General features: G+C 37.5%; 1 protein-coding gene across 2 annotated transcripts in view; it reads right to left on the reverse strand.

Annotated features, from left to right (window-relative positions):
• The window catches only part of ZFAND3 (zinc finger AN1-type containing 3), a 320,114-nt gene that overhangs the window by 200,177 nt on the left and 94,242 nt on the right, over nt 1–25,695 (reverse strand). For both annotated transcript variants that reach the window (XM_070456513.1, XM_020873376.2), the window contains exon 2: nt 20,722–20,762. In XM_070456513.1, coding sequence (XP_070312614.1) covers nt 20,722–20,762 — 41 coding nt within the window. The remainder of the gene's footprint in view (nt 1–20,721; nt 20,763–25,695) is intronic.

The raw sequence follows: 25,695 nt of genomic DNA on the forward strand, positions 1-25,695 counted from the left end.
TTCATGATTTTCAATATACTTAGATAAAGTGAAGTGAAGTCGCTCAGTCGTGTCCGACTCTTTGCGACGCCATGGACTGTAGCCTGCCAGGCTCCTCCATCCATGGGATTTTCCAGGCAAGAATACTAGAGTAGGTTGCCATTTTCTTCTCTAATGCTTAGATAAAGATATAAATAAATATAGAGGTTAAATATATATGTGTCCACTGAGAGGGCCTGAAAGCAATCCCACACCAATAGCAATAAGCACACTAATTACCCAGATCTTTGCTCCTGAACACTCTTTTCCTCTAAAAGGAACCAAAGTTCCTTGGAGAAATGAGTGACCCCAGGACTGGGGCAGGGCAAGTACGAGGTGAGCCTAGAACATCATCTTGTGCTGAAAAACAAGAAAATGTTCAAGTATATTTTGTCAATGGAAATGTCAAAAAGACAGATGTCTGAAAAGGGCTTTCACTGGGACAATCTGAACATCAAAATATATAATGGTATAAACAGATTATAAGTCACTGAATAAACAAGGAAATCATGAGTCCATACAGACACAAATAAATGGTGTCATGGAGATGGAACTATCTACTTACAAGGATTTTTCCACATAACATTTACTACTTATAATAGCAAAAAGAGTAACATAACCTACTGAAGCCTATCAGACAATACCTCAATAAAGCAGTCAAGGCAGTCATCATTAGCAATGGGTCAAGCTGAAACTTAACACTTGTGTGATATTCCAATAGTACATAACTTGAATCATGAAGAAATAACAGATAAAAATCAAGAGACAGTCTACAAAATAACTGCCTTGTAATCTTCAAAAGTGCCAAAGTCACAAAGTCAAGAAGAGACTGAGGAACTATTCCAGAAGGAAACAAACACATTATGGGGACATACGATATAAAAGATATCATTAGGACAACTAGCAAACGTGAATGCCATTTACGGATTAGATAATAGCAATGTGCGTGCTAAGTTACTTTCCTCATGTCCAACTACCTTCAAGCCCATGAACTGTAATCTTCCAGGCTCTTTGGGGATATCGTATATCCCCACAGTGCAATTTCCGGATCGTAATCATTACACTTCAGTTACATAAGAAAATGTTTTTTCTTTATTTTAGAAAATACTAAACTATTTGGAAGTGATGGACCATCAGGTCAGCAACTTACTCTCAAATGGTTCTAGAAGTTATTTGTGATATGTTTTTTAAGGTGAAAAAAGAAAGAAAACCCATTTAGGAATGTGGCAAATCTAGTTTCAAAACCAGATTCAGCCATTTACAAAGTACAAGGCTTCAGAGAGGCTGCTTAATCTCTCTAAACCTTTTCTGCTCATTTAATAACGGGGATCAGCCCCATGATCTGGGGTGAGAATTAAGTGAGATGTGTTCATGAAACACCTGAGCACAATTCTTGCTGTATTATGCTTCTTTAGTTATGCTGGCAGTTACACCATCTCTGAAGATAAAATTTGGTAACACTTGGTTTCCCCTAAAATACCTGGAAGAGAGTACCCAATCCTGGCTGCATCCAGCATCTTGCAGACTTCTGGTTGTCAACCAAGGCTGCAATTTGCAATCCTATACCACAGATGCATGATCTGTCACTGCCTTTGCATAGAAGGAAAACAAGAACAAAACTGTCTGTGGTTCTCTATTTGTCCACAAGCCTGGTTTGAGGCAGTCTGGTTTGAGGTCGTGCGTTAAGAAATCTTTAAGTTAATTTTCTTGACCACACTGCCAGTAATAGCTTCACCTCAGCCCACAAGGCAGCATTACTCAGTATCCAATTCTCACTTAGGAGAACTAATTTGTCCAAGACAATGCATGCTTGTTGTGATTTCAGCAAGGAGAGTTTTCTCAACTGAACAGCAACTAGGGAAGAACTGCATAGCTCAGAGGAAAGGAAAAAAAAAAAAACTCCATTATCTGAAATGTGGAATAACAATCTTATAAAACACATTAGGTCTCTGTTGCCAGCATGCACTCACATAATCCCCATGATACTCTGTCCAGAGTGTGCAAGGTGTACACAAATATGTCCTGGCAACAAAGACCTAAAATATTTGTCACACTCAACACTTGGCTTTCAAGGATTTAATGCTTAAGGTTTCAAGGCTCACTACATGTAATCAATTATTTTGCTAAGTATTAATTTAAATTCTGTTGCAGGACAGCTGTGCAGGCATGAGTTAGTGAACTGATCTGCAAGCCTAAGCAACCAGCTCATTGTGGTTTTACAGTTTTTATTTCACACAGGATCTTAAGTAATTCTCAGAACAATTATGGGAGGTATGGTATTTTCACCCACATTTATACCTAAGAAAACTAAGAAAATTATATGCTTAATTGGTATCTTGAAGGTTTCAGAACATATCTCCCACAAATTTCAAGGGCATACTATACTGCTACTTCAATGTTTATGCCTAAACTACCCAATTCAACTTTAACATCTCTCAGAGTAGGTTCTACATATACACGGTAGGCTGTGCTTAATGTAAGCAATAAACATAGCAGATATTCAGGAAAATTATCTTCTGAACAAATACAGTTTCTTTCCACATAGTACTTCTTTTCAAGTTTCAGCAGCCCAGGCTACAGTGTTTTCAGAAAGAAAGAAACAGTTTAAGTTTAAATTGGAAGCCTGAAGAACTTGCCTCCATTTGGTCTCAACTTAATTTTGGATCTGAAAGATAAAAGTTAACAAGGATAAGGTCTTCTAGTGAGGTCCTATTGAGTTCACATGAGATTCTCATATATTCAGTTATATATATTTGATGATTTACATGACATCATTACGACGTCTATCTACAATGTGCATCCATATTATTCAAACTGACATACTTTGAGTGGTGAAACAACACAGATAAAACACCACCACAGTCAACAGAGAATACATGGTTAACTGCTTAAAACTGTAATCATTTAAGTAAAAAGAAAAATCTGTTTTTAACACTGTACATAATGTTAACAACAGTAGGCCAGATTTCAGATTTGAAGCCATTTTTATGAGTCCAATGCTAACATTTCTATCTCGAAGAAGTCAGGCTAAAGGCATTTGCAGGAAACCATCACTACTGTGGAGAAACTGCACTGATCCTCCAACAGCATTTGCTGCCGCTGCACACAAATTTCACAGAGCTAGACTGAAGCCTGATTTATCCTTCTTATAACTGAAAATTGTGCCCTTTGACCAGTATCTCCCACTTCACCAATTCCTTAGCCCCTGGCAACCACGCTTCCACTCTCCTCCTGAGAGTCAGACTTTCAGATTCCAGGTATAATTGAGATGACACAGTGTTTGTTTCCTTGCTGGCTTATTTCACTTAGTATAATGTCCTCTAGGTTTATCCAGGTTGTTGCAAAAGGCAAGTTTCCTTCTTTTTCATGGCTGAGTAACATTTCAGTGTGTGTGTGTGTAACATTTCAGTGGGGATGTGGGGTATGTGACATTTTATCTGTTCACATATTGACAGACAGTACAGTGTGAATAATGCTAGAACAATGAAAATGGGAATGCAGGTATCTCTTTGAGATACTGATTTACTTCCTTTGGATATAAACCCAGTAGCAGGACTGCTGAATCATGTGGTAATTCTATTTTAATTTTTTGAGGAAGCTTACTATACATATTTTCCATAATGACTATATGAATTTACATTTCCATCAACAGTATACAAAGGGTCTCTTTTCTCCATGTAGCTCACCAACACTTGTCATCTTTTGTCTTTTTGATAATCGACATCCTAGTGTGAGGTAATATCTCACTGTGATTTTGATTTGTACTGACCTGATGATTACTTTTTTAGATTCCACGTATAACTGAAATGACACAGTGTTTGTGTCTCTGCCTGGCTTATTTCAGCTCTTTTTATTGATCAGCCATTTGTATGCTTCTTTGGAGAAAAAAAAAAGTCTACTCAGGTCCTCTGCCTGTTTTTTAATCAGGTTACTTGGGAGGGGTTGCTATTGAGTTGTACGAATTCCTTATATATTTTAGGTATCAGACTCTCATCAAATACATGCCTTCCATGTATTTTCTCCCCTTCCATATACTGCTTTTCATTTTGTTCATGACTTCCTTTGCTGTGTGGAACTTTTTATTTAATGCAGTTACATTTATTTTTGGTTTTGTTGTCTTCACTTTTGGTGTCATATCCAAAACCAATGCCAAGATCAATAGCAAAGAGCTTTTTCTTTCCCTATGTTTTCTTCCAGAAGTTTTACAGTTTCCGGTCTTACAGTTAAGTGTTTCATCTGTTTTGAGTTCATTTTCATGAACATGACAGAAGGTGGCTGTCCATTATTCTCAACACCATTTAATAAAAAGACTACTCTTCGCCCATTGTATATTCTCAGCAGCCTAGTCAAAGATTAGTTGATTGTATAAATAGATATGCTTATATCTGGGCACTCGATTTCTTTCCATGGGTCTGTGTCTGTTTTTATGTCAGTACCACAGTGTTTTGATTACTATACCTTTGTAAACAGTTTGAAATCAGTAACAACCAGCTTCAATTAACCAAGATTAACTTGGTTTTATTTGGAGTCTTTTGTGCTTCCATACAAAACTGAAGAAAATGTGAAAGATGCCATTAGAATTTTATGCACTGAATCAATCTGGAAATTGCTTTACGTAGTTGAATATTTAACAATACTCTTCAAACTAATCAAAACAAGACACTTCTCCATTTATCTGTGTCTTTAATTTCTTTCATCTTTTAAAGTTTTCAGTTTATTTTAAATCTATGCACAATTATTCCACACCAGCAGCATCTAGATACTAGAGCCAAATTTTCTCCTTGAATAAAAACAAATCTAGATATTAGCACTGCTCATCAGTAATGTTTTACTACACTGCTTCTAAAGAGAAACCACTTACATGCATCTATTATTAATTATAAACATAAACACGTTAAAAGTAAAGAAGGGGAAAAGACATACCATGCTAACATTAATCCAAAGAAAGCTTGAGTAGCTAAATTAATCCCAAGTAAATTTCAAAACAAATATTACCTAGAATAAAAGTAAGTCATTTCATCAGTTCCTAAAGATACGTAAAAATCCTAAACATTTATGAACCTAATAATAGAGTTTCAAAATACATGAAGCAAAATGTGACAGAACTAAAACGGGAAAAAAAAAAAAGAAAAATACACATTTATAGTCAGATATTTCAATACCGCTCTCTCAATAACTGATCAATACAAGGCAAAAACAAAACAAAAAAAAAAAAACATAGTACACTTGAACAAATACTATCAACCAAACCTGACCTAGTTGGCATTTATGGAACATACCCTTCAACAAGAGCAGACCGTGCCTTCTTCTCAAGCACACACGAAACATCTACCAAGACGAGACACATTGAGCCATAAAATAAGTCACAGCAAAGGATTAAAGGAACTGAATTCACACAAAATGTATTTTCTGAATATAAGAGAATTAAAATAGAAGTAAAATTAAAATATCTGGGAAATACCCAGAAAAGAAAAAAATAAAAGAAATATTATAGTATACTGAAATGCCCCACAGCTCATACTACTTATATACCCTTAATAACGCAAATACAGAAGAATTACTTCACTAAAAGTTGCACTGTAAAAATATCTGGAGGCTAAGCAGATAGGGGAGCATAGTATGAAAAAGCAAAGGTTTTATACATTGTAACAAAAAGTTTAAAATGTCTACAGGTGATCAATCAAAATGCAGCAATATATGTACCCTAATCATAAATACACACAGTATAAATTTAGAAGAAAAGAAGAACTGAAAGTAGCCACATCTGGGAAAAACTGGAGAGAGTAGGGTAGGGTGGGGCATTTTGCTACATGTAATATTTTGGCTATTTCAACTATGCGCATGTAGTACTTTGACAAAATACATACTTTCTAAAGATATTTCATTTACCTCGTGTCATTTGATTCCTAGTGAGGGAGGTATAATGACCTCCATATTCCAGTTAAATAGTCTTCCCAAAATCAAAGCCACTACACTTTCTTGATAAATTATATATACACAATACTTACTATGGCATCATTTACACAGACAATTAAAGGAAGGGAAAAAAATAGTTTTCTTTTCCCATTTTCATTTCTGTAAATACTTTGTTTCCACTCTCATCTCCTGAAGGTTACTAGTTTATTGGTTACATAGAATAAGAACGAATATTGACAATTAACTTCCCATTGATAATGGATTTTTAAAAGAAACTGGAACAAAGATTGATTCTTGGCAAATGTGGAAAGCAAAATTATACTTAAAATCCAAGACTAAACATCTCCTTTAATTACTTATAATTGCGGTAAAATATATATAACATCAAATTTGCCATCTCAACCATGTTAAGTGACAGTTTAGTGGCATTCTGTATGATCATCTCTAGAATCATCCTTCCCTCCCTCTGTCACTGACAACCACCATTCTACTTCTTGTCCTGTCAAGCTGACCACTCTGGATATAGGTACCTCCTATAAATGGAATCAGTTATGTCCTGTTCTGATGGGCTTATCTCACTTGGCACAGTGTCCTCAAGGTTCATCCATGCAAAACTTTTAAAAACTAGTTTCCAAAGCAGTAAAAAAAAAAAATCAGTTCCTTTGATAATGCTGTGAGAACTTAAATCACCAATGAATTGAAGAGATACTAGTTAAGAAAAATTAATGTTCCCAAGAGTAAGTCACAACTGTAAACCACCAAGAAAGGGTTTGCCAGTACTTTATAAAGTGCATGAAGGAAGGAGAAAACCCAGTTCTGCTTTTGAAAACTCCAAACAATTGCTTTTCCTCTAAGGTTGCGCACAAAGGGCTTCGGTAAATTCAGACTGAGTCTTTGTTTTCTATTTTAAGGGTGAGGCCACACAAAGACAAGAATGCTAACAATGTTAGGTGTTCACAAAATACCGAGTCATGGTATATATAAACCAGTAGCGAAACAGCCTCCATTCAGTCACACAGAGCGTAAGTAGAAAATACATGAAATCTGACCTTTACAATATACTTTGAAAAGGTTCCCTTGGCTGCAGTGTTTTTTTAAAAAAAAACAGGCTTGCTGTGTGTCTTTCCATTCCCTTCCATTCTCTTATTTGGAATCTCTACCCTGAATACCCTGCACTTATTTCCATCTAAAACACACACAGAGGTCCCAGACAGCCTTTCAATGCAGCCACTAAACAGACAAAGGACACCAGCCCTTTGAGATATCAAAAACACCACTCTGATATTGGGGTGCACTGGTTCTCTGAATTCTGATTTATGCTGGAACTAGAGTCACCCTCAGAATTTTAACAAGGACTGACAACCAGTAGTACCTCAAGTGTCCAGGGGTCTGACAAGCACTTAAGCAAGAGCTATGCTTTTCACAGGTTCAAAATATTAATACCAAAAAAGTAAAAAATCTGCTTAAAACAAAGTCAGATATTTTATATGATAACCATACATCTTTTTAAAGTGTTTTAGGCAAGACATTTTTTTGTCTTATAAAGATTACACCATCTGTCATATACAAAAATAAATGAATACCACTGCTAAGATTATGTCAATGATATATACAAAAATAAGTGATTACCACTGCTAACTAATGTAAGACTATGTCGATGATGTTCCAATACAAAATTCCCACTGTCCAAAATCACCTGCTTCGTTGTTATTTACTAAGCAGTTGGCCACAACCCCTCAAAAGACCAAGTGTTACATATACAACACTGTCATTACCTAAGTTCTTAAATGTGACAGAAGCTGTAAGTGACACCATCTCCATGTGACATTCACCATACGTCAAAACAACACACCTCACTCATCCCAAAAGAAAACTGCATTTATTGCTTTTGACTTTGCTTTCATTGAAGACAAACTTTGGCCAGAAGGAAGCATACAAGGTTTTTTTCTCTTTTCTTTTTTAGGCTGCTTCTCCAGCAGTGCCTTTTAAGAATTTTAAGAGTAGAATTCTGTCTGCTTTGTCATATCTCATAAAACCAGACTACCTGATAGAAGGACATCATAAAAAGGTCTATTCCCAGAGAGCACATATATCTTAGGACATGAAACACTTTATCTTAAGTTGGGGGCGGGGGAGGTGATGGGTGGGGTGGGTGGGTGGGTATGTGTACACAAAGACTTGAGAAGTTTAGGGGCTTAAAGCACTAATGATACAGAAAACAATTTTAGGACATCTTAGTAATTCTTTAATTGCTATATGAGATAAATTTCATTTACAATGCAAGTATCATGTTAAAGGAAAATTTGAAGATTAAAATAATTGTAATAAATATATCTTAAAGGATACTAATGTGCATGTAAAACCACAAAGTTCTCAGTTGTACCTACTCTATTGAACAAGAATAAACTTAAGTAACAAACATCAGCAAGTGAATTAACAGATGGCAGAATAACACATACAATCCCTTATAAATATTCACAAATAAAAATGTTGTTGCCACTTTGTTACAGATTTCTTTCTGGTTCCATCTTCAAGATTACTAACACAGCACAGTTACAATGAAAGGAGAAAAGAAACTGAAGCTGAAAGATACACATAAAAGATGAAAAAGCAAGCCAGTTTTTATCCCCATTACTTCAGTTTACTTTGAAACTTATTAATTCAATAGACATCTGGAATAAACCAGTGTTTTAGGTAGGAAAGACTAAGATTTCTTGCAATCAAATATACCATGATCACCACTTCTTAATACCTCTTGACAAAAGGAGATTTAACATCTCTAGACTCCCTAGAAACAATGTTACAAGACACTTAGGACACACCCTGAGCAACAGGACGGGCACAGAAGACATGGACAACCCAGGTCTCAGCTGCCACTGGAAGCGCAGACTCTGAGTTAGAAGTATTTTAAGAGAAATTTTTCTCACTAATCTGTGCTTCAAGCATGGGAATAAATTAACAGCAACTGAATCTTAAAGAAAACACCACTGTCACCTTATGCAAAGCTAGCAAACTGAGTGATTTCTGAAGATACTGAATATTTTTAAGTCATCCGTCTTGGCCTGTTACTTCAGTCAACAGAACTATGTTAAGAAGGCAGCAAAAGGCAGTGTTAAAGGTAATTCTCTTTACTCAGAAAACTATTTTAACTTAAAATACTATCATTCTGAGTGTTAATCTTCAAAACTGGAGTACAGTGCCTTTAAAAATATTGTTATAACAACTTTCTTTTAAAACCATCAATAGGGCTTCTAAAGACATTATGACAGTGTTAGAAAGGTGCAGTTTAGTCTAGCTCAATCCAATTAAACTAGCTTCTTCCAGTACAAAGCTCACTTTTCCAGAAACATTCCCCCCCCCCCCCAACAGGGTATACCTATATACTTTTTAATTTAACTATTCCATAGAAATGTACTCCTCTTGTTCTCTCTTGCATGTACAGGTTAATAAATGCTAAAATCTTGTGTAAGCCCATTACCAGTCTTTATATGTGTAACTTTCCCCTTGGTATCTTTATCTCAAAGCTTTTGATAAAGTTCTGTTTTTTCCTTCAAATCAAGTTCAATGGAAAATATTAAAAAAAGCAAAAAACAAAAAGCAACTTCATTGCTTTCCTTATGCCAAGGTTAGATTCTAGAGCTTATCTGGTGTATCAGCCAAAAATAGAACTCTATTATTTTTAAGTGTAAATACTTGAATCAACTTATGAGAGGTCTCCCTATAGAGCGAATTAGTAAACGGTCAGCCTATAAAGACCTATTCAAAGACATCTAGTGTTTTAAATATTTGATGAAAGTGTTGCTAAAATTCCAAATAGTCTTAAGTCACTGATAGCTCAAAATTCTATTTATCATGTAAAAATAAAGTAACATGCTCACAACTAAGGAAAAATCTTACATTTTCCTCATAATTTTCAAATATCTTGGGGGGGAGGGGTTCTATTGCATTAAAAACTTGGTTTGATATATTAGAAAAATAAAGAGGCTAACATAGTTACATTTTATAGACCCTCACCTTCCTAAACATGAATAATTCAAAATTCAGAAACTGCAGCAGAATTAAAGTCTGCAGAAATTTAAAAACTGTTGCTATCACGTCTTGATCATGAAAAAAAAAAAAAAGCAGATTTGAAATGACAAACTTTAAAAGTTACTTAGTCCATAGGAAATTTACAAAATTATATTTTATGGAGGTAGTAACTATTTCCCTTTCTTTCCCCCTTTTAAAAGTGCTGATCTTTAGTAATGGCTCTTCTTTGTGAGCCAAAGAGTTAAAACCATCTCTTTTATTCCCAAATGAGTGTCAGTCCCACTCAAAAGGTGCCATGTTTTATTTAAAACATACTCTTTCTCAGTAACCACTTTGTTCTAATTGGCAAGGCAAAGTCAGGTCCCTAAAGCACACAGCTCGTTACATTCAGTTTGGATTACAAAAACACACAATGAAACAAACTGCATCCAAATGTACAAATTAACGGTGCAGGAGTATGGGACAGAGAGGTGGAATTAGACTGTAATATGGAACAAAATCCACAGGGGGGCTGGGGGACAAATCACGAGTGTCTCAATAACCTATACAAGGTTTCCAAATGAGCAAATACAGAACGCTGAGGACAAGCTCTTCCATAATTCAACCAAATTGCTTAAATATGGATACGACAAAACAAGACTTTTTCCCAACACTATTATGCATACATGTGTTTGAGAGAATAGGAATACCAACAAGAAGCTTTAACAAATGAAACCGGCAGGTTGCACTCTAAATATGAAACTCATCTTTGCCTTCACATTGACAATGTGCAAAACAGCCCTGCAATTAAATCACACCTCCAAATATTTTTGAAAAAAAATCTTCCGAGAAGCAAAACACAGGAGACTAAATTAAAAAGAGTACATCACTATGCAGTACAGAAAGCAGGGTTAATGAGCTAAAAGTTATATGAACAAGAACAAGAAAGACATTAAGAAATGAAGATCTCACCACCAAAACAGAAAAAGGGTCAGACAGAACACTCCCCCCCAGCACACATGCACATCTTTTCCCAAATCAGCTGCTCTGTGAAGCTTCCAGCAGTTTCTCCAGCTGTCCCTTGAGATGGAAAGACAAACTGCAACTGAACTAAAGGAAAAAAGAGCAGGAAAAGTGTCTAACCTTAATCTACATACAAATGCAAAACAATCCAATAGCTACATTCTTGCAGAGTGTTTACAGTACAACCTTGTCTACACCAGCTACCTTCACTGCTGACAACATCAAATAGTGGTGGAAGACAGGGACTGATGTGTAAACACCTAAAATCAAATTTCAGTTCTCTGCTTTAAGATTTATTTAATCTTGGGAACATTATTGAATCCATCAGAGCTGCGGTGTCTTTATCTGTGATATGGAGATACAAAATTACCAAGATTGTGAAGTTCAAATGGGATAATATTGTACAAGACAGCTTTGTAATATAAAAGGGCTGCAAAAAATGTTAGTTATTACTACTGCAATTACTTCTTTTCAGGATTCTACCGCGTTATTAAAAATATAGACAAAGTTGTCCATGCACTGCCTCCATCTTATTTTACAAACAGTAATTCTTATTTCATTGCTATTTTAAGTATCCTTTTTTGGCATTCTCTTCTTAAGATTATGTACCCTTGTTGGTTTTCTGCAAACCATTAGTCTTAGCTTAATGTATTTTTTTTTCTTCTCTATAGCTAATATTTGGTCTAAAAGTAAATTAAGAAATTTAAAACTTTGGTAATAGTTAAGACTGCTTCCCAGGTGGCTCAATGGTAAAGAATCCACCTGCAATGCAAGAGACACAGGTTCAATCCCTGGGTCAAGAAGATCCCCTGGAAAAGGAAATGGCAACCCACTCCAGTATTCTTGCCTGGAAAATCCCATGGACAGAGGAGCCTGGCGGGCTACAGTCCACTGGGTTGCAAGAAAGTCACACATGACTCAGTGACTAATATTTAAGACTATTAACATATAGTCAGTTCTACTGGCTTGAACTGTTCCCTTGATGTCTCTAATTTTCTTGAGAAGATCTCTAGTCTTTCCCATTCTGTTGTTTTCCTCTATTTCTTTGCATTGATTGCTAAGGAAGGCTTTCTTATCTCTCCTGGCTATTCTTTGGAACTCTGCATTCAAATGGGAATATCTTTCCTTTTCTCCTTTGCTTTTCGCTTCTCTTCTTTTCACAGCTATTTGTAAGGCCTTCTCAGACAACCATTTTGCCTTTTTGCATTTCTTTTCCATGGGGATGGTTTTGATCCCCGTCTCCTGTAAAATGTCACGAACATCTGTCCATAGTTCATCAGGCTCTCTGTCTTATCAGATCTAGTCCCTTAAATCTATTTCTCACTTCCACTGTATACTCATAAGGGATTTGATTTAGGTCATACCTGAATGGTCTAGTGGTTTTCCCTACTTTCTTCAGTTTAAGTCTGAATTTGGCAATAAGGAGTTCATGATCTGAGCCACAGTCAGCTCCCAGTCTTGTTTTTGCTGACTGTATAGAGCTTCTCCATCTTTGGCTGCAAAGAATATAATCAATCTGATTTCGGTGTCGACCATCTGGTGATGTCCATGTGTAGAGTCTTCTCTTGTGTTGTTGGAACAGGGTGTTTGCTATGACCAGTGCAAAGATGGGTTCGATAAAGGACAGAAATGGTATGGAACTAACAGAAGCAGAAGATATTAAGAAGAGGTGGCAAGAATACACAGAAGAACTCTACAAAAAAGATCTTCACGACCCAGATAATCACAATGGTGTGATCACTCACCTAGAGCCAGACATCCTGGAATGTGAAGTCAGGTGCGCCTTAGAAAGCATCACTACGAACAAAGCTAGTGGAGGTGATTGAATTCCAGTTGAGCTATTTCAAATCCTACAAGATGATGCTGTGAAAGTGCTGCACTCAATATGCCAGCAAATTTGGGAAACTCAGCAGTGGCCACAGGACTGGAAAAGATCAGTTTCCATTCCAATCCCAAAGAAAGGCAATCCCAAAGAATGCTCAAACTACCGCACAAGTGCATTCATCTCACACGCTAGTAAAAGTAATGCTCAAAATTCTCCAAGCCAGTCTTCAGCAATACGTGAACCGTGAACTTCCAGATGTTCAAGCTGGATTTAGAAAAGGCAGAGGAACCAGAGATCAAATTGCCAACATCCGCTGGATCATTGAAAAGGCAAGAGAGTTCCAGAAAAACATCTACTTCTGCTTTATTGACTATGCCAAAGCCTTTGACTGTATGGATCACAATAAACTGTGGAAAATTCTGAAAGAGATGGGCATAACAGACCACCTTACCTGTCTCCTAAGAAATCTGTATGCAGGTCAAGAAGCAACAGTTAGAACTGGACATGGAACAACAGATTGGTTCCAAATAGGGAAAGGAGTATGTCAAGGCTGTATACTGTCACCGTGTTTATTTAACTTACATGCAGAGTACATCATGACAAACTCTGGACTGAATGAAGCACAAACTGGAATCAAGTTTGCCTGGAGAAATATCAATAACCTCAGATATGCAGATGACACCATCCTTATGGCAGAAAGCAAAGAACTAAAGAGCTTCTTGATGAAAATGAAAGAGGACAGTGAAAAAGTTGGCTTAAAACTCAACATTCAGAAAACTAAGATTATGGCATCTGGTTCCAGCACTTCATGGCAAACAGATGGGGAAACAGTGACAGACTTTATTTTGGGGGGCTCTAAAATTACTGCAGATAGTGACTGCAGCCATGAAATTAAAAGACGTTTGCTCCTTGGAAGGAAAGTTATGACCAACCTAGACAGCACATTAAAAAGCAGAGACATTACTTTGACAGCAAAGGTCCATCTAGCCAAGGCTACGGTTTTTCCAGTAGTCACGTATGGATGTGAGAGTTGGACCATAAAGAAAGCTGGGTACCGAAGAATTGATGCTTCTGAACTGTGGTGTTGGAGAAGACTCTTGAGAGTCCCTTGGACTGCAAGGAGATCCAACCAGTCCATCTTAAAGGAAATCAGTCCTGAATATTCATTGGAAGGACTGACGCTGAAGCTGAAACTCCAATACTTTGGCCACCTCATGCAAAGAGCTGACTCATTGGAAAAGACCGTGATGCTGGGCAAGATTGAAGGCAGGAGGAGAAGGGGGATGACAGAGGATGAGATGGTTGGATGGCATCACTGACTCAATGGACATGTTGAGTAAACTCTGGGAGTTGGTGATGGACAGAGAAGCCTGGCGTGCTGCAATTCATGGGGTCACAAAGAGTCGGACACGACTGAGCGCATGAGCTGAACTAACAAATACATGCCAATGTGTGTGTTATACTTGAGTCATCTTTCTTGGACTTTTGGCTTTAAAGAAATCAAAGAATATACAACAGTAACCAAGTTAACAGAATTACAAAAACATAGATACCCTACTCAAATGCTTCATTTTAAGAGCAGGAGCTGCCTCTCTTCTGGGAAAAGGTGTCTTGAAAAAATCAACCTATGACAAGCATACAGGTTCTACTATCCTACTCAGATTCCACCAGCCTGTAAAATACTCAGAGTGGGTATTTTGTTTATTCTATTTTACTGATGGATACAGGGTTCCCACAATTTCTAAAAGGGAACATGCATTACAGGAAGTGCTTAAAATGTTCAAATTCATTAAGTTCCTCTTACTGTACATCCTCAAAACTCAAGCTGTAACCTGCTGAGGCTATTCTTTCTTCCTTTCAAAAGTGACTAGAATCAGGACACTTCTACTCTAAACTTCTAACAGGAAATGGAAGCAGAAAAGAAATTAGAGTGTAACTCCAAAGCAGTAAGAGTCCCAGATTCACGAGGAAATGGTTTGCTTGTTATTGCCCTGTTCTGAAAAGCACCATGAAACTCAAGTCACCTCCAGGAAAACTGCTTGCATTTGGCTTAACTACCATTCCCCATCTCATGCCCACCACTGCTGTATCATTTACCCTGGATGTCAACACTGAGATTCCCTCTGCTGCTAGCTACGGCCAACTTTATTTTGCTCATTCCAGAAAAAAACTAACCACTTCTGGAGTCTGTCAGACATAAGTAGAATGCACTTAACTTTTTAAAAATTTGTAATTTTTGCAATCACTTAATAATAAAAGTCTCAACATACAAGCAAAGACAAAATTAATTAAAACTTCACCAAATACTTACTCTGAGACTACCAAAATTAAATCATTCACATAACCTCCACTCAGCTTTATTCCATGCAACTAAATACATATAAATTATACATTGTCTAAAAACAGTATACAACACATACTTCAATCAGCATTTAAATAATGTCCCTATGTTATTTTTAAAAGGGAAAAAAAATCACAAACTAATGGCATGATAAGAGCACAAATTATGAAACTCGAATCACTTTGGATTTATACAGAAGATTAGACAGCAATGAACAAGCTAAGTAATTTTCAGACTGGATACAACATAAGCAGCAGTGAGGAAAAAGAAACCTTACTTTAATACTAGCTATTCCAATCCCTTAAAGCCTCTCTCCAAAGTCCCCTTTAAATTTATAACAATAAGTAAAACAATATCAAGAAATAAAGTGAAGATGATATCAGTATGCAAAGTTAATAATTTTCTCCCAGCTGACAAAGGCTATTAACAAATATATTAATTGATAATAACATTTTTCTCCAATGTTAAATATCAGAACCCAACATCTAAGCTTATTCATGAGAATAGGGACCTGAAAACAGATTCCTATGAAATCAAGTACATATCTCTAGAGTCATACTAGAACATGCTTCCTACATGACATGTATCATTTTCTTTATCGCAATGTTCTTCACCACTAACAAGGCACAAGACACAACTAATTACGAAGCAAAAGTATGCTTAACTACCTTTCCACTAAGAAATATATATCTGAAAAGTTACACTGAAACTAATTTTCAGAAAATTAAATTAACCATTAGCTTATAATTTAAGAGATGATTTATAGGCTTTAATTAATCTTCAACTGACAAGACACCCCTCATACTTTACTTCTTCTAGTCTTACCCCTTTGTGTAAACTGACATAGTAATGCATTAAAAGTATTACTTTTTAAAGGAAATATTCTGTAAAATGGGCTTCCCTAGTGGCTCAGCAGTAAAGAATCTGCCTGCAATGCAGGAACAGGAGATATGACTGCTGGGTCAGGAAGATCCCCTGGAGGAGGGCATGGTAACCCACGCAAGTATTCTTGCCTGAAGAATCCCACGGACAGAGGAGACTGGCCAGCTACAGTCCATGCGGTCGCAAAAAGTCAGACAGAACTGAAGCAACTTAGCATACACATACACAATTCTATAAAAGGCTTAGAAAACAACTTCTTGCACTGTGATTAATCATCCCTCCCTTATTTTCCCGATTTTATGTGAATCACGGAATAGCAAGTTTCTTAAAAGTTAGGCTTAAATGGAACAATATGTTCAAAATCATGTCTGCAGTTTAAAAGAACCTGCTTACTTTGATTTTGCAATGAAGTACTTTTGTCAGTCAATAAATAGACATTTCAGGGTACTTTTTTTTTTAAGAAATCGCTAAAAGTTATTAAAAACCACATATATGCAATCTAAAGGTCCACAAGAACAAACTGGTTCTTTTTACACTCAGCATTTGTTAAGTTTGTCTTCTGATAAGCATCTGTCATCAAAGAATCTACTGAAACAATCTCCCATCCCTTGGAAACTATCTTCAAGCTCACTCCCTTGTAAAGTATAATGGTCCATAGATCACAGCTACTCTCTGGTTACCAGACTCCTCTGTCCCCCACATTGCCAAGGATGGTAGAGACGAGTTACTTCAGTCAGGTCATTAAAATCTCTGCCTTCCCTACTTGTGATCATCCTGTTTGATGTTTCTGTCATACATATTTTTTCGGCAAACTCATTCTGTGAAAAGCATTGCTTTAATGATAGGTGAGCTTCAATACAGTGTAATATAGGCGGTCATTGTGAATTTGATACTAAATGTCCCTAAAAATCTAGATCAGTTGGTATCTAAAACTCAAAAATTCATAAAATGAGTTTGCACTCAAACAGAAAATAACACACCAGGTATTTCTATAGTTGTAAGAGGCAAGACCACCCTTCAGATGCTATGCCTGAACTTTTGTATACCTTAACATAGGCTCAAGGCAATCGGGATTAGTTCATGCTTCCACACAGAAAATTACATAATCCAAATTAGTCAAGAGCTCAGAGTGAACAAAGATCATAAGAAATCAGCTGGTTAACACCTTGCCTAAAAATTGAAAGGAAATATGCCTTATTTTCCACAGAGAATGAGATCCCCAGTAACTCAATGACTTTCCAATGAAATTCTGCAATTCAGTGGTTTTAAACTTTTTAAACCATACTCCACTGTAACATATTTATATCACACAACCCACTGCACGTCACTCTCATTTATATATGTATCTCAGAAATTTCACAAATAATACCTTACCCTTGATATTTGTGATGCACTCAGACTGTTTTCCACTGTACTCAAATTTTAAATGCTAAATTGATTTCTATACCCACTAATGATCCACAATATACAGTTTGAAAAATTGCATTAAAATGTAGTGTTTCAACCAATAAAATGTTTATATCATCCTAATATAATGATCAGTACCATGTCATGAAATTTTTTGCTTTCTATTATAAATATTTACTGATTTGTTAAGTAAAGCCATACAAAAAGCCAATACGAAATGTTTAACGAAAAACAATAGTATGGCAAGTAACGTATTATAAAGGGGGTAGAAAAAGTAAAAACTAGTCAAGACTTTAAATATGTTTTTACTCATTTCATTCAATTTAATGCAAATATGTTGTAACAAACTCACCTTCCCACCACATAGTTCTGAAAATGAATCGTGAAAAATCTCTAACTAACCTAATGGTACACAACAACTATTTTTAAAGTAACTTTTCCACCTTTTAAAGTATATTGTACACTTTAGACTATTTAAAGTCACAGTGGCTTTTGGACAAAGAAATCTTCATGTTGTCTTGAACATCTCATGCCTCTGCTGCAATAATGCATTTCTATACTTTATCTTCATGCACTAGCAAAATCCACCACTGTATCTTTAAAGTTCAATAATCTTTTTTCTTTTGAATTTCAGAAAGAACACCAAATGCTGCTTCAGCAAGCAAGATGTTGTTTATGAGTCATTCCTTTCAACTGAGGTTGGGGAAATCAGGAGCGGAGGGGTAGAGATAAAGAAGAAAGGAGAGAACATTTTCATTACACACTTGAAAACATTCTCAATATTTTTAAAAGCAAAAACAACAGAGCTTTATAAAGAGTAAATGGACACAGACCACCAGAGATTCAAAAAACAATGATAACCATAGAAAATAAAACTGTAACAAATCCAAAGAAACATGGCTGAACTACCTTCATTGATAATTTTTAAATTTCATATTTATTTAAGGACATGAGACAGTTCTTTGAGTACTGGACGTGAACCACCTGACTCAAGGTGACCTGACTTTTCCTCCCAGCTACACTTCACTCAATTATATGGGGGAACTAGTTTTACATGGGGAAAGACACACAATATACATTTTCTCTCACTGTTACTCCATCTTTACTACAAATGCAAACATGAAAGTGCTAAGTCTCTCAGTCACATCTGACTCTGTAACCCCATGGACTGTAGCTGGCCAGGCTCCTGGCCACGTAATTCCCCAGGCAAGAATACTGGAGCGGGTAGCCATTCCCTTCTGCAGAGGATCTTCCCAACCCAAGGACTGAATCTGGGTCTCCTGCATCGCAGGCAAATTCTTTACCATCTGAGCCATAACCTCTCACCAGTGAGAAAGCATTTCTTCATATCTGTTATTGCAGACAAGCAGAGCAAGAAAAGCAGAACACATTCGCTTAACATGGCAGAGATTCTGTTAAAAGCTGAATAAAAACCACTTAGCAGTACCTTTTCCTTTTAAAAACCTAAATAATTTGAGAAATTCCAGACTTTTAACAGAAACAAACTGCCAACTTTCCCAACCTTCCCAACTCCATCCAATCTATCCCCTAGTTTAGGCATAAAGGTCTAAAGATCACACTATGATTATTTCTTTGTCCAGTAGCACAGTGAAGAGAAGATGAATACTGACAAAGATTCTCTCAACCAAATTCCAGCCAGAGTCTGTCCTCTTCTCAACCATGCCTCAACCTTGGCCTATAAAAACTAGAGTCTCAACACAAATGATTTCATATACTCATATCCCCCTATGCTAACAGATTTAAATAACCACTAATACAGTTTTTTAACAGCTCAAGGACCCATCCCGAGGATGGTCCTAGTCCCTCTTATTTAAAGTGCCTCTCTGCGAAAACTCAAAGCTGCCAAAAGAATTAAAGATTTGTTCTAGCCAAAAGCTGACCATAGGCCCCTGACTACCCCATCCTACAGGATTTACTTAAAATGGTTTAAAATGTGAATCCTTCCTTCATCCCCCATGAGATGTATGTGTATCTCCTACAACTCAATCACTCAGTAGTGTCCTTCTCAAGGACATGAAAGCCATTTCTCTAGCTGTAATCACTGGGAAGAACAGGGCTTCAATCTCTCAGTCTCCGTAGGAGGATAAAATCCTAACTTCAATAACTGTCAACTAACAGACACAGCCAGGCTAATCATCATTTACAATAACCAGCCCTTTGTGATTTTTCTACTCCCCTGATCATCCTGAGACAAGCTAGCAATCCCTCCCCTACTCCCTCACTCTCCCTTTAAAATGCCCAGTTCCCTCTAGACAAGTCCCCTCTTCCCTACTGTAGCAGTGTGTTACTGAGTAAAATCTGTCCTTACCCTAACTTGTGTGCTGGTTTGTCTTTGACAAAATAATAATTTTAAAAGGTAATAATGAACAGTAAACATATCCCAATTAATAAAGACTTACATAAGATCATTAGATGTGGAGTTCTTAAAAACAAACAAAAAATCTTAAAGTTTTAACTTTGTGAAAGTGAAAGTCACTCAGTCATATCCGACTCTTTGAGACCCCAAGGACTGACTAGTCCATGGAATTCTCCAGGCCAGAATACTGAAGTGGGTAGCCGTTCCCTTCTCCAGGGGATCTTCCCGACCCAGGAATCAAACCAGGGTCTTCTGCATTGCAGGCAGATTCTTCATCAACTGAGCTATGAGGAAAGCCCATTAACTTCATGAAGGAGTCATAACTCAAGGAGTCAATCAATTAGCATTTACAGGGTGGAAACGGCCCTTGGCAAACATCAAGCCTAAGCCCTTCATGTTACAAATGATCAATCTAATGCCCAAAAAGGTTAAGTGACTTACCCAAAGTGATTTCAATGAGGGTCTGAATTAGAAAAGTCAATTCAGCATTATTCTCTTTCTGACTCCAACACGAAAATATTCTTTCTCTTGTATTCTCATTGATAAAAGCAACCTTCACCATTAATCATTCAAGTCAACATCAAAGATGAATATATATATATGTGTATATGTAAGTAAAGCCCTACTATAACGTGAGTGTTTACAATTCTACTATAGTCCAACAACCGTAAACTGAGAAAAGTTTGCTTGATACAAGTACACATAAGATTTCAATTCACTCAGAGAAGACTGTTTCAACAGCTCTACATAAATATATAAAGCAACCTGGTGAATAGAAACTGCTTTCACACACAAGCAAAGAAAATAAAAACCCATGCATAAACCCAAAAGAAGACAGACAGTCTTAAAATAATTTAGACGGTCTTAAAAACCACCGAAAGAAGAAAAATAAAAATAAATTGAAAACCCTTTTTCTGCACTTACCAGCAAAGCATTTGGAACAGAGGTTCATAGTCTTGCTGGACCTGGGGCAAAAAAAAAGAAAGAAAAGAAAGAAGAGCTAAAACTTCAGTTATCACTCTAATCAAAACATAAAGATGTTTGAAATCTAGGCCAAGATCTTCCTGGCCAAGGAACTAAACTAATAAACTAATGAGAAATCCCTAGCCAGCCAGCCACCCCTCCCCCATAACAAAACAAAAACAAGACAAAAGTAAAATAACAATATAAAGCACATGTTTGTTATGTATGAGTTAGCCAATACATTATTTTTTGTGACTAGCAGCTTATGTGGTGGCAAGTTCAGGAAGACTGTAAAAAGCCCAAAATATAACAAAAGAATGAATTTATCCCAGGACTGCCACATTCCCTCTGTTTATAAAGGAACATATACCACAAACTCATCAAAAAAGGGAAAATTTTACCCATAAAGTGGTAAAACTTGCTCCTGATTTACACACTCGATTTCCTCTATAATATTACTTGAACTTTTGTCTTCTTTCCCCTCATTCTAGTCTAATTTCAAATCCTGGTCACATTATTACCTTGTCATTTAAAATTTTTTACAGATGTTCCCAAATTATTTTTCATGTCCTTTCATCTGCTAATAATAACTACAACTCACTGAATACTAAACTGGGGTGGGCACTTAACATACGCTATCTTATTAATTTTCCCAACATCCCGAGACTGAGTATTACCATATTGCTTTGTTTCTAAAATACACTTTTTTTAAAAGTCACATTAACATTTCTACAACTAGGAAACACCATAGAACTGGCTACAAGTGATAAATAATTTAAAGAGGAAATGTTTCCACCATGTCCTCCAAGGAGTTATTAAACGGAGTGGTCTTAGAAATCAAGGACATATAGTCTCATCCCTATTTAACAGGTGAGCAGCTTCCCCATGGTCACATTGCTGGGGAACTGACTGCAGAGGAAGCATCTGACCTAGGGTCTGAGCTAACTCCAAAAGCCATACGAACTACAAAAACCTTCTAGAATACTCTTGGTTGAGTAAACTGACCTATCTACAGCCTCATTCCAATATCTGAGCCTTTACCCAGAGCCACTCGTACACATGGAATATGGCAACAATCTTCTGCCCTCCTTAGTAAACTTTACAATCAATGAGAGCCTCCCTCAGGAAGTATTCCCTGATGACTATGCTTGTCTTCTAATGTACTGAGACCCAAGATCTAACTGTCAGTAACTGTCACAGGATGATAAAATGAGGAGACGGGTTGTGAAAGGAGGCAAGAAGAGGACATGAGAGTTCTCTATCCCAAAAGAGATGCTGTGTAGACAGGCATTAGGCACTCAGTTGTGTCCAACTCTCTGCAACCCCATGGACTAATATAAAGACATCAAGGGTGGTAAGAAAGTTTTCAGTATCAATAAAATGAATAAAAATTTTAAAAATGGACAAAGAGATGAGTTAAAGTGACATCTAACATTTATTACATGCCCACCACGTGGTAAGCATAATACCAAATTCCTTTAACCTCATTTTACCAAAGAGCAAACTGAGGCTCCAAGAGGGTATATAACTTTCCTAGGTTACAGCACTCTTAAGGAGATGAACCTGGTCTAATTCCAAAGCCTGTGTTCTTTTCATCATGCTGAACTAGGGCCCCTGCCTCAGTACAGAAGCTGAGAGGGAACACACTCCGGGGGATTGGGAGAATGATCCCACAACTGAAGATTTCATCTATGGTAATCAGGCAGCACATGGAAAAAGTAAAGCCTTTCATCTGGAGGAAGCACAACCCCTGCCCTCCTCTCCAAATATACGTAAGATACACAGGAAAGCAACCCAAGGCTGCCAGTCATTTCGGTTGCAACCCAAGGAGGAACTGAGGATGAAGGAATTTCTTTGTTGCTAGAACGATCCCCAGGAGGAAGGTCTCCTCCTGACGCGGTCACCATCTCTTGTCCCTGCGCTGCCACAGAGAGCCAGAGGTAACCGTTTATCCTCGGCTACTCCCCAGGATCCGGCAGGAATCAGAGAGCCTGAGAGAAGACCTGAGGGCAGCACAGAACCAAGGTAGCATGTGAAACCTGTGTTTCACAAGCTGGTGAGAAAAAATGGCAATGGAGCATTTTTCCCCCTTGCCTTTCTCTCTCTTCAGATAGTTGATGCATTATACTCACTTCATATGGTTGATGCATATATACCCACTATATCCATATATTATATCCACTCTACTTTCTGAGTAGGAACTTTTCAGCAACACAGTTATCAATCAGGCTATGAAACAAATAACACAGATACTGATATTATTAATCAAAACAGAGATGTCTAAAATCTGAAAGAACCCAGATTTTGGCTATAGAATTAAAAGCTACTGGTAATAACAACTTGGATCCCATATGTCAGCAACAGTGAACTTGAAAAAATTGGCAGAGGCTTCTGAGACCCTTGCTCCTTTTTCATGTTTGACACATCAAACTTGAAGCTACTCACACACATACAACTAACAAAAAACATAGTGTGATTATCCTGCAAAGTCTTGGACAGACTACTTCAAGTACTCTATATGGCAGCAAGTATGAAAGAGATATACTGGGTGGTTCAAAGGTAACTGTAGTTTTTGCATTGTTGAAATTTGCCATTTGATATTGGAGCACATTCTCAAACAAGCGTGGTTATGTCATACATCATTTTAATGCACATTTCTCACTTGATTTTTCTTTGCTAATGACATTAGATGGAGTTTAGAAATGATGTTAGACAAAAAGCAAATTCAAGCGATTTTCCTGAGTTCAAAATGGGTCATAAAGCAGTGGAGACAACCCATAACATCAACAACGTATCTGGCCCAAGAACTGCTAATGAACGTACAATGCAGTGGTGGTTCAAGAAGTTTTGCAAAGGAGATAAGAATCTTGAAGATGAAGAGTGTAGTGGCCAGCCATCAGAAGTTGACAATGACCAACTGAGAGCCATCATCAAAGTTAATCCTCTTACAACTACATGAGAAGTTGTCAAGGAACTCAATGTTGACCATTCTACAGTCGTTCAGCATTTGAAGCAAATTGGAAAGATGAAAAAGCTCATTAAGTGGGTGCCTCATGAGCTGAACGAAAATCAAAAACATCATCGTTTTGAAGTGACCTCTTCTTTTTTATGCAACAACAATGAATCATTTCTTGATTGGATTGATATGCAACGAAAAGTGAATTCTATATGACAACCAGCAATAACCAACTCAGTGGCTGAACCAAAAAGAAGCTTCAAAGCACTTCCCAAAGCCAAACTTGCACCGAATCTCAGTGAAACCATTACATCTGAGAAGTATGCTCAGCAAGTTGATGAGATGCACCGAAAACTGAAACATCTGCAGCTAGCACTGATCAACAGAAAGGGCCAAATTATGTTTGTACCAATCTGATTCTTGTCTCCACTGCTCCAAAGAAACTGCTCTTCCTGAGACATCCAACAGCCACCATATTTCTAAAACCAAATTTGAAGATGTCCGATCTTAATCCCTGAAATTTGTAATCCATGAAATTCATTTTATTGGGGAAAGGTCTTTCCACAAAAATTAAGCTAAAGATTTTTAGCTTACTCTGTATTATCGTGGTAGGCCCTGAATGAATGGCTTAGACATGCTTTTGTGGGGGAATAAAAAAGAAATGCTTTTGTGAGAGGCAAAGAAAGTTTGGAAAGACACAGTGAGGAGAAGGCAAAATGAAGGTGGAGGCAGAGACTGGAGGAATGTGGTCACAAAGTTAGGGATGCTGGAGCAGCCACTGGAAGTGGAAAGAGGCAAGGAACAGGTTTTTCCCTAAAGCTGCCCAAAAGGAAGGCAGTTCTGCCAGATTTTGGGCTTAATAGGCTCCAGAAACTTAGCAGAACATATTTCTACTGTTTCAAGCCATCAGATTTGTGGTAATTTGTTAGAGCAGCCCCAGAAAACTAATGCACAGGGTTATCACCCTGATCTCACCTTACTCCCTTCTCTCTCAGCATCATTCAACCAGATCAATCCTTCTCGAAACTCTACTTTTGACTTCTTAACACGCAGGTCCCAGATCTAATCTACCCACTGCCCCCACCACCCCATTTCCCTCCCACATACCAGCTGCCTCTCAGCCACCTTCACCGGCTCCTCCTCCGCTCTCAAGGCCTTTGTGTGTAGGTCCCGGGACCCAGTCCTACTTCCAACTTGGTCATCTCACATAGCCCCATGGCTTTAAATGCTAATCACTAAGGACTCACAAATGTATATATCCGTCCCAAACCTCTTCACCTCGCTCCAAACTCATACACCCAACTGCTTATGTGACATCTTTACATGTAGCTCAGACAGAACATTTCAAACTAGAACATTCAACATTCCCCCTAAATTTGCCTGACCCTTTTTGTCAACCTTTATAAATGGCAACATCTTCTGCCCAGTTGCTCAAGTCAAAAACCCAAAATGTCAACTTTGACTTCCCTCTCTTCTGCAGTCTCTCATACACAATACTGAGCAAGGCCCACCGGCTCTATTCCCAGACAGACTCAAATCCGCCTACTTCTCTCCTTCGCCAGTGTCTCCACCGTGGCAGCCATGCTCTCACCTGGCCACTCTAAGTGACTTTCCACTGGTCTCCCCAGTCCCATGCGTCACCCTTGACAAATTTTCTACACAGTAGCCAAAGTAATCTTTTATTTAAAAGTTAAGTTGTGCTATTTTTCTTTGTTAATCCCATCCAATAATTTCCCACTGCATTCAGTGTAAATTTCAGACTTCTTACCAAAGCCTTAGTCCCTCATGACCGGTCTCCGCCTGCCTCTTCGCTTCCTTCCTCGCATTTCGCTGCTCTCACCGACCACACTTCAACCACGCTCACCTTTTCATCTGTTCCTAGAAATCAGTGAGGGGCTCCTGCGCATGCTGTTCCCTCTACCCTTAATCACTGTAAGACTGCGTCTGTCTTCTTCACTCAGGTCCTGCTTCGAACCTCC

The sequence above is a fragment of the Odocoileus virginianus genome, chromosome 27 (genome assembly GCF_023699985.2).
Source record: "Odocoileus virginianus isolate 20LAN1187 ecotype Illinois chromosome 27, Ovbor_1.2, whole genome shotgun sequence".
NCBI classification, from domain to species: domain Eukaryota; kingdom Metazoa; phylum Chordata; class Mammalia; order Artiodactyla; family Cervidae; genus Odocoileus; species Odocoileus virginianus.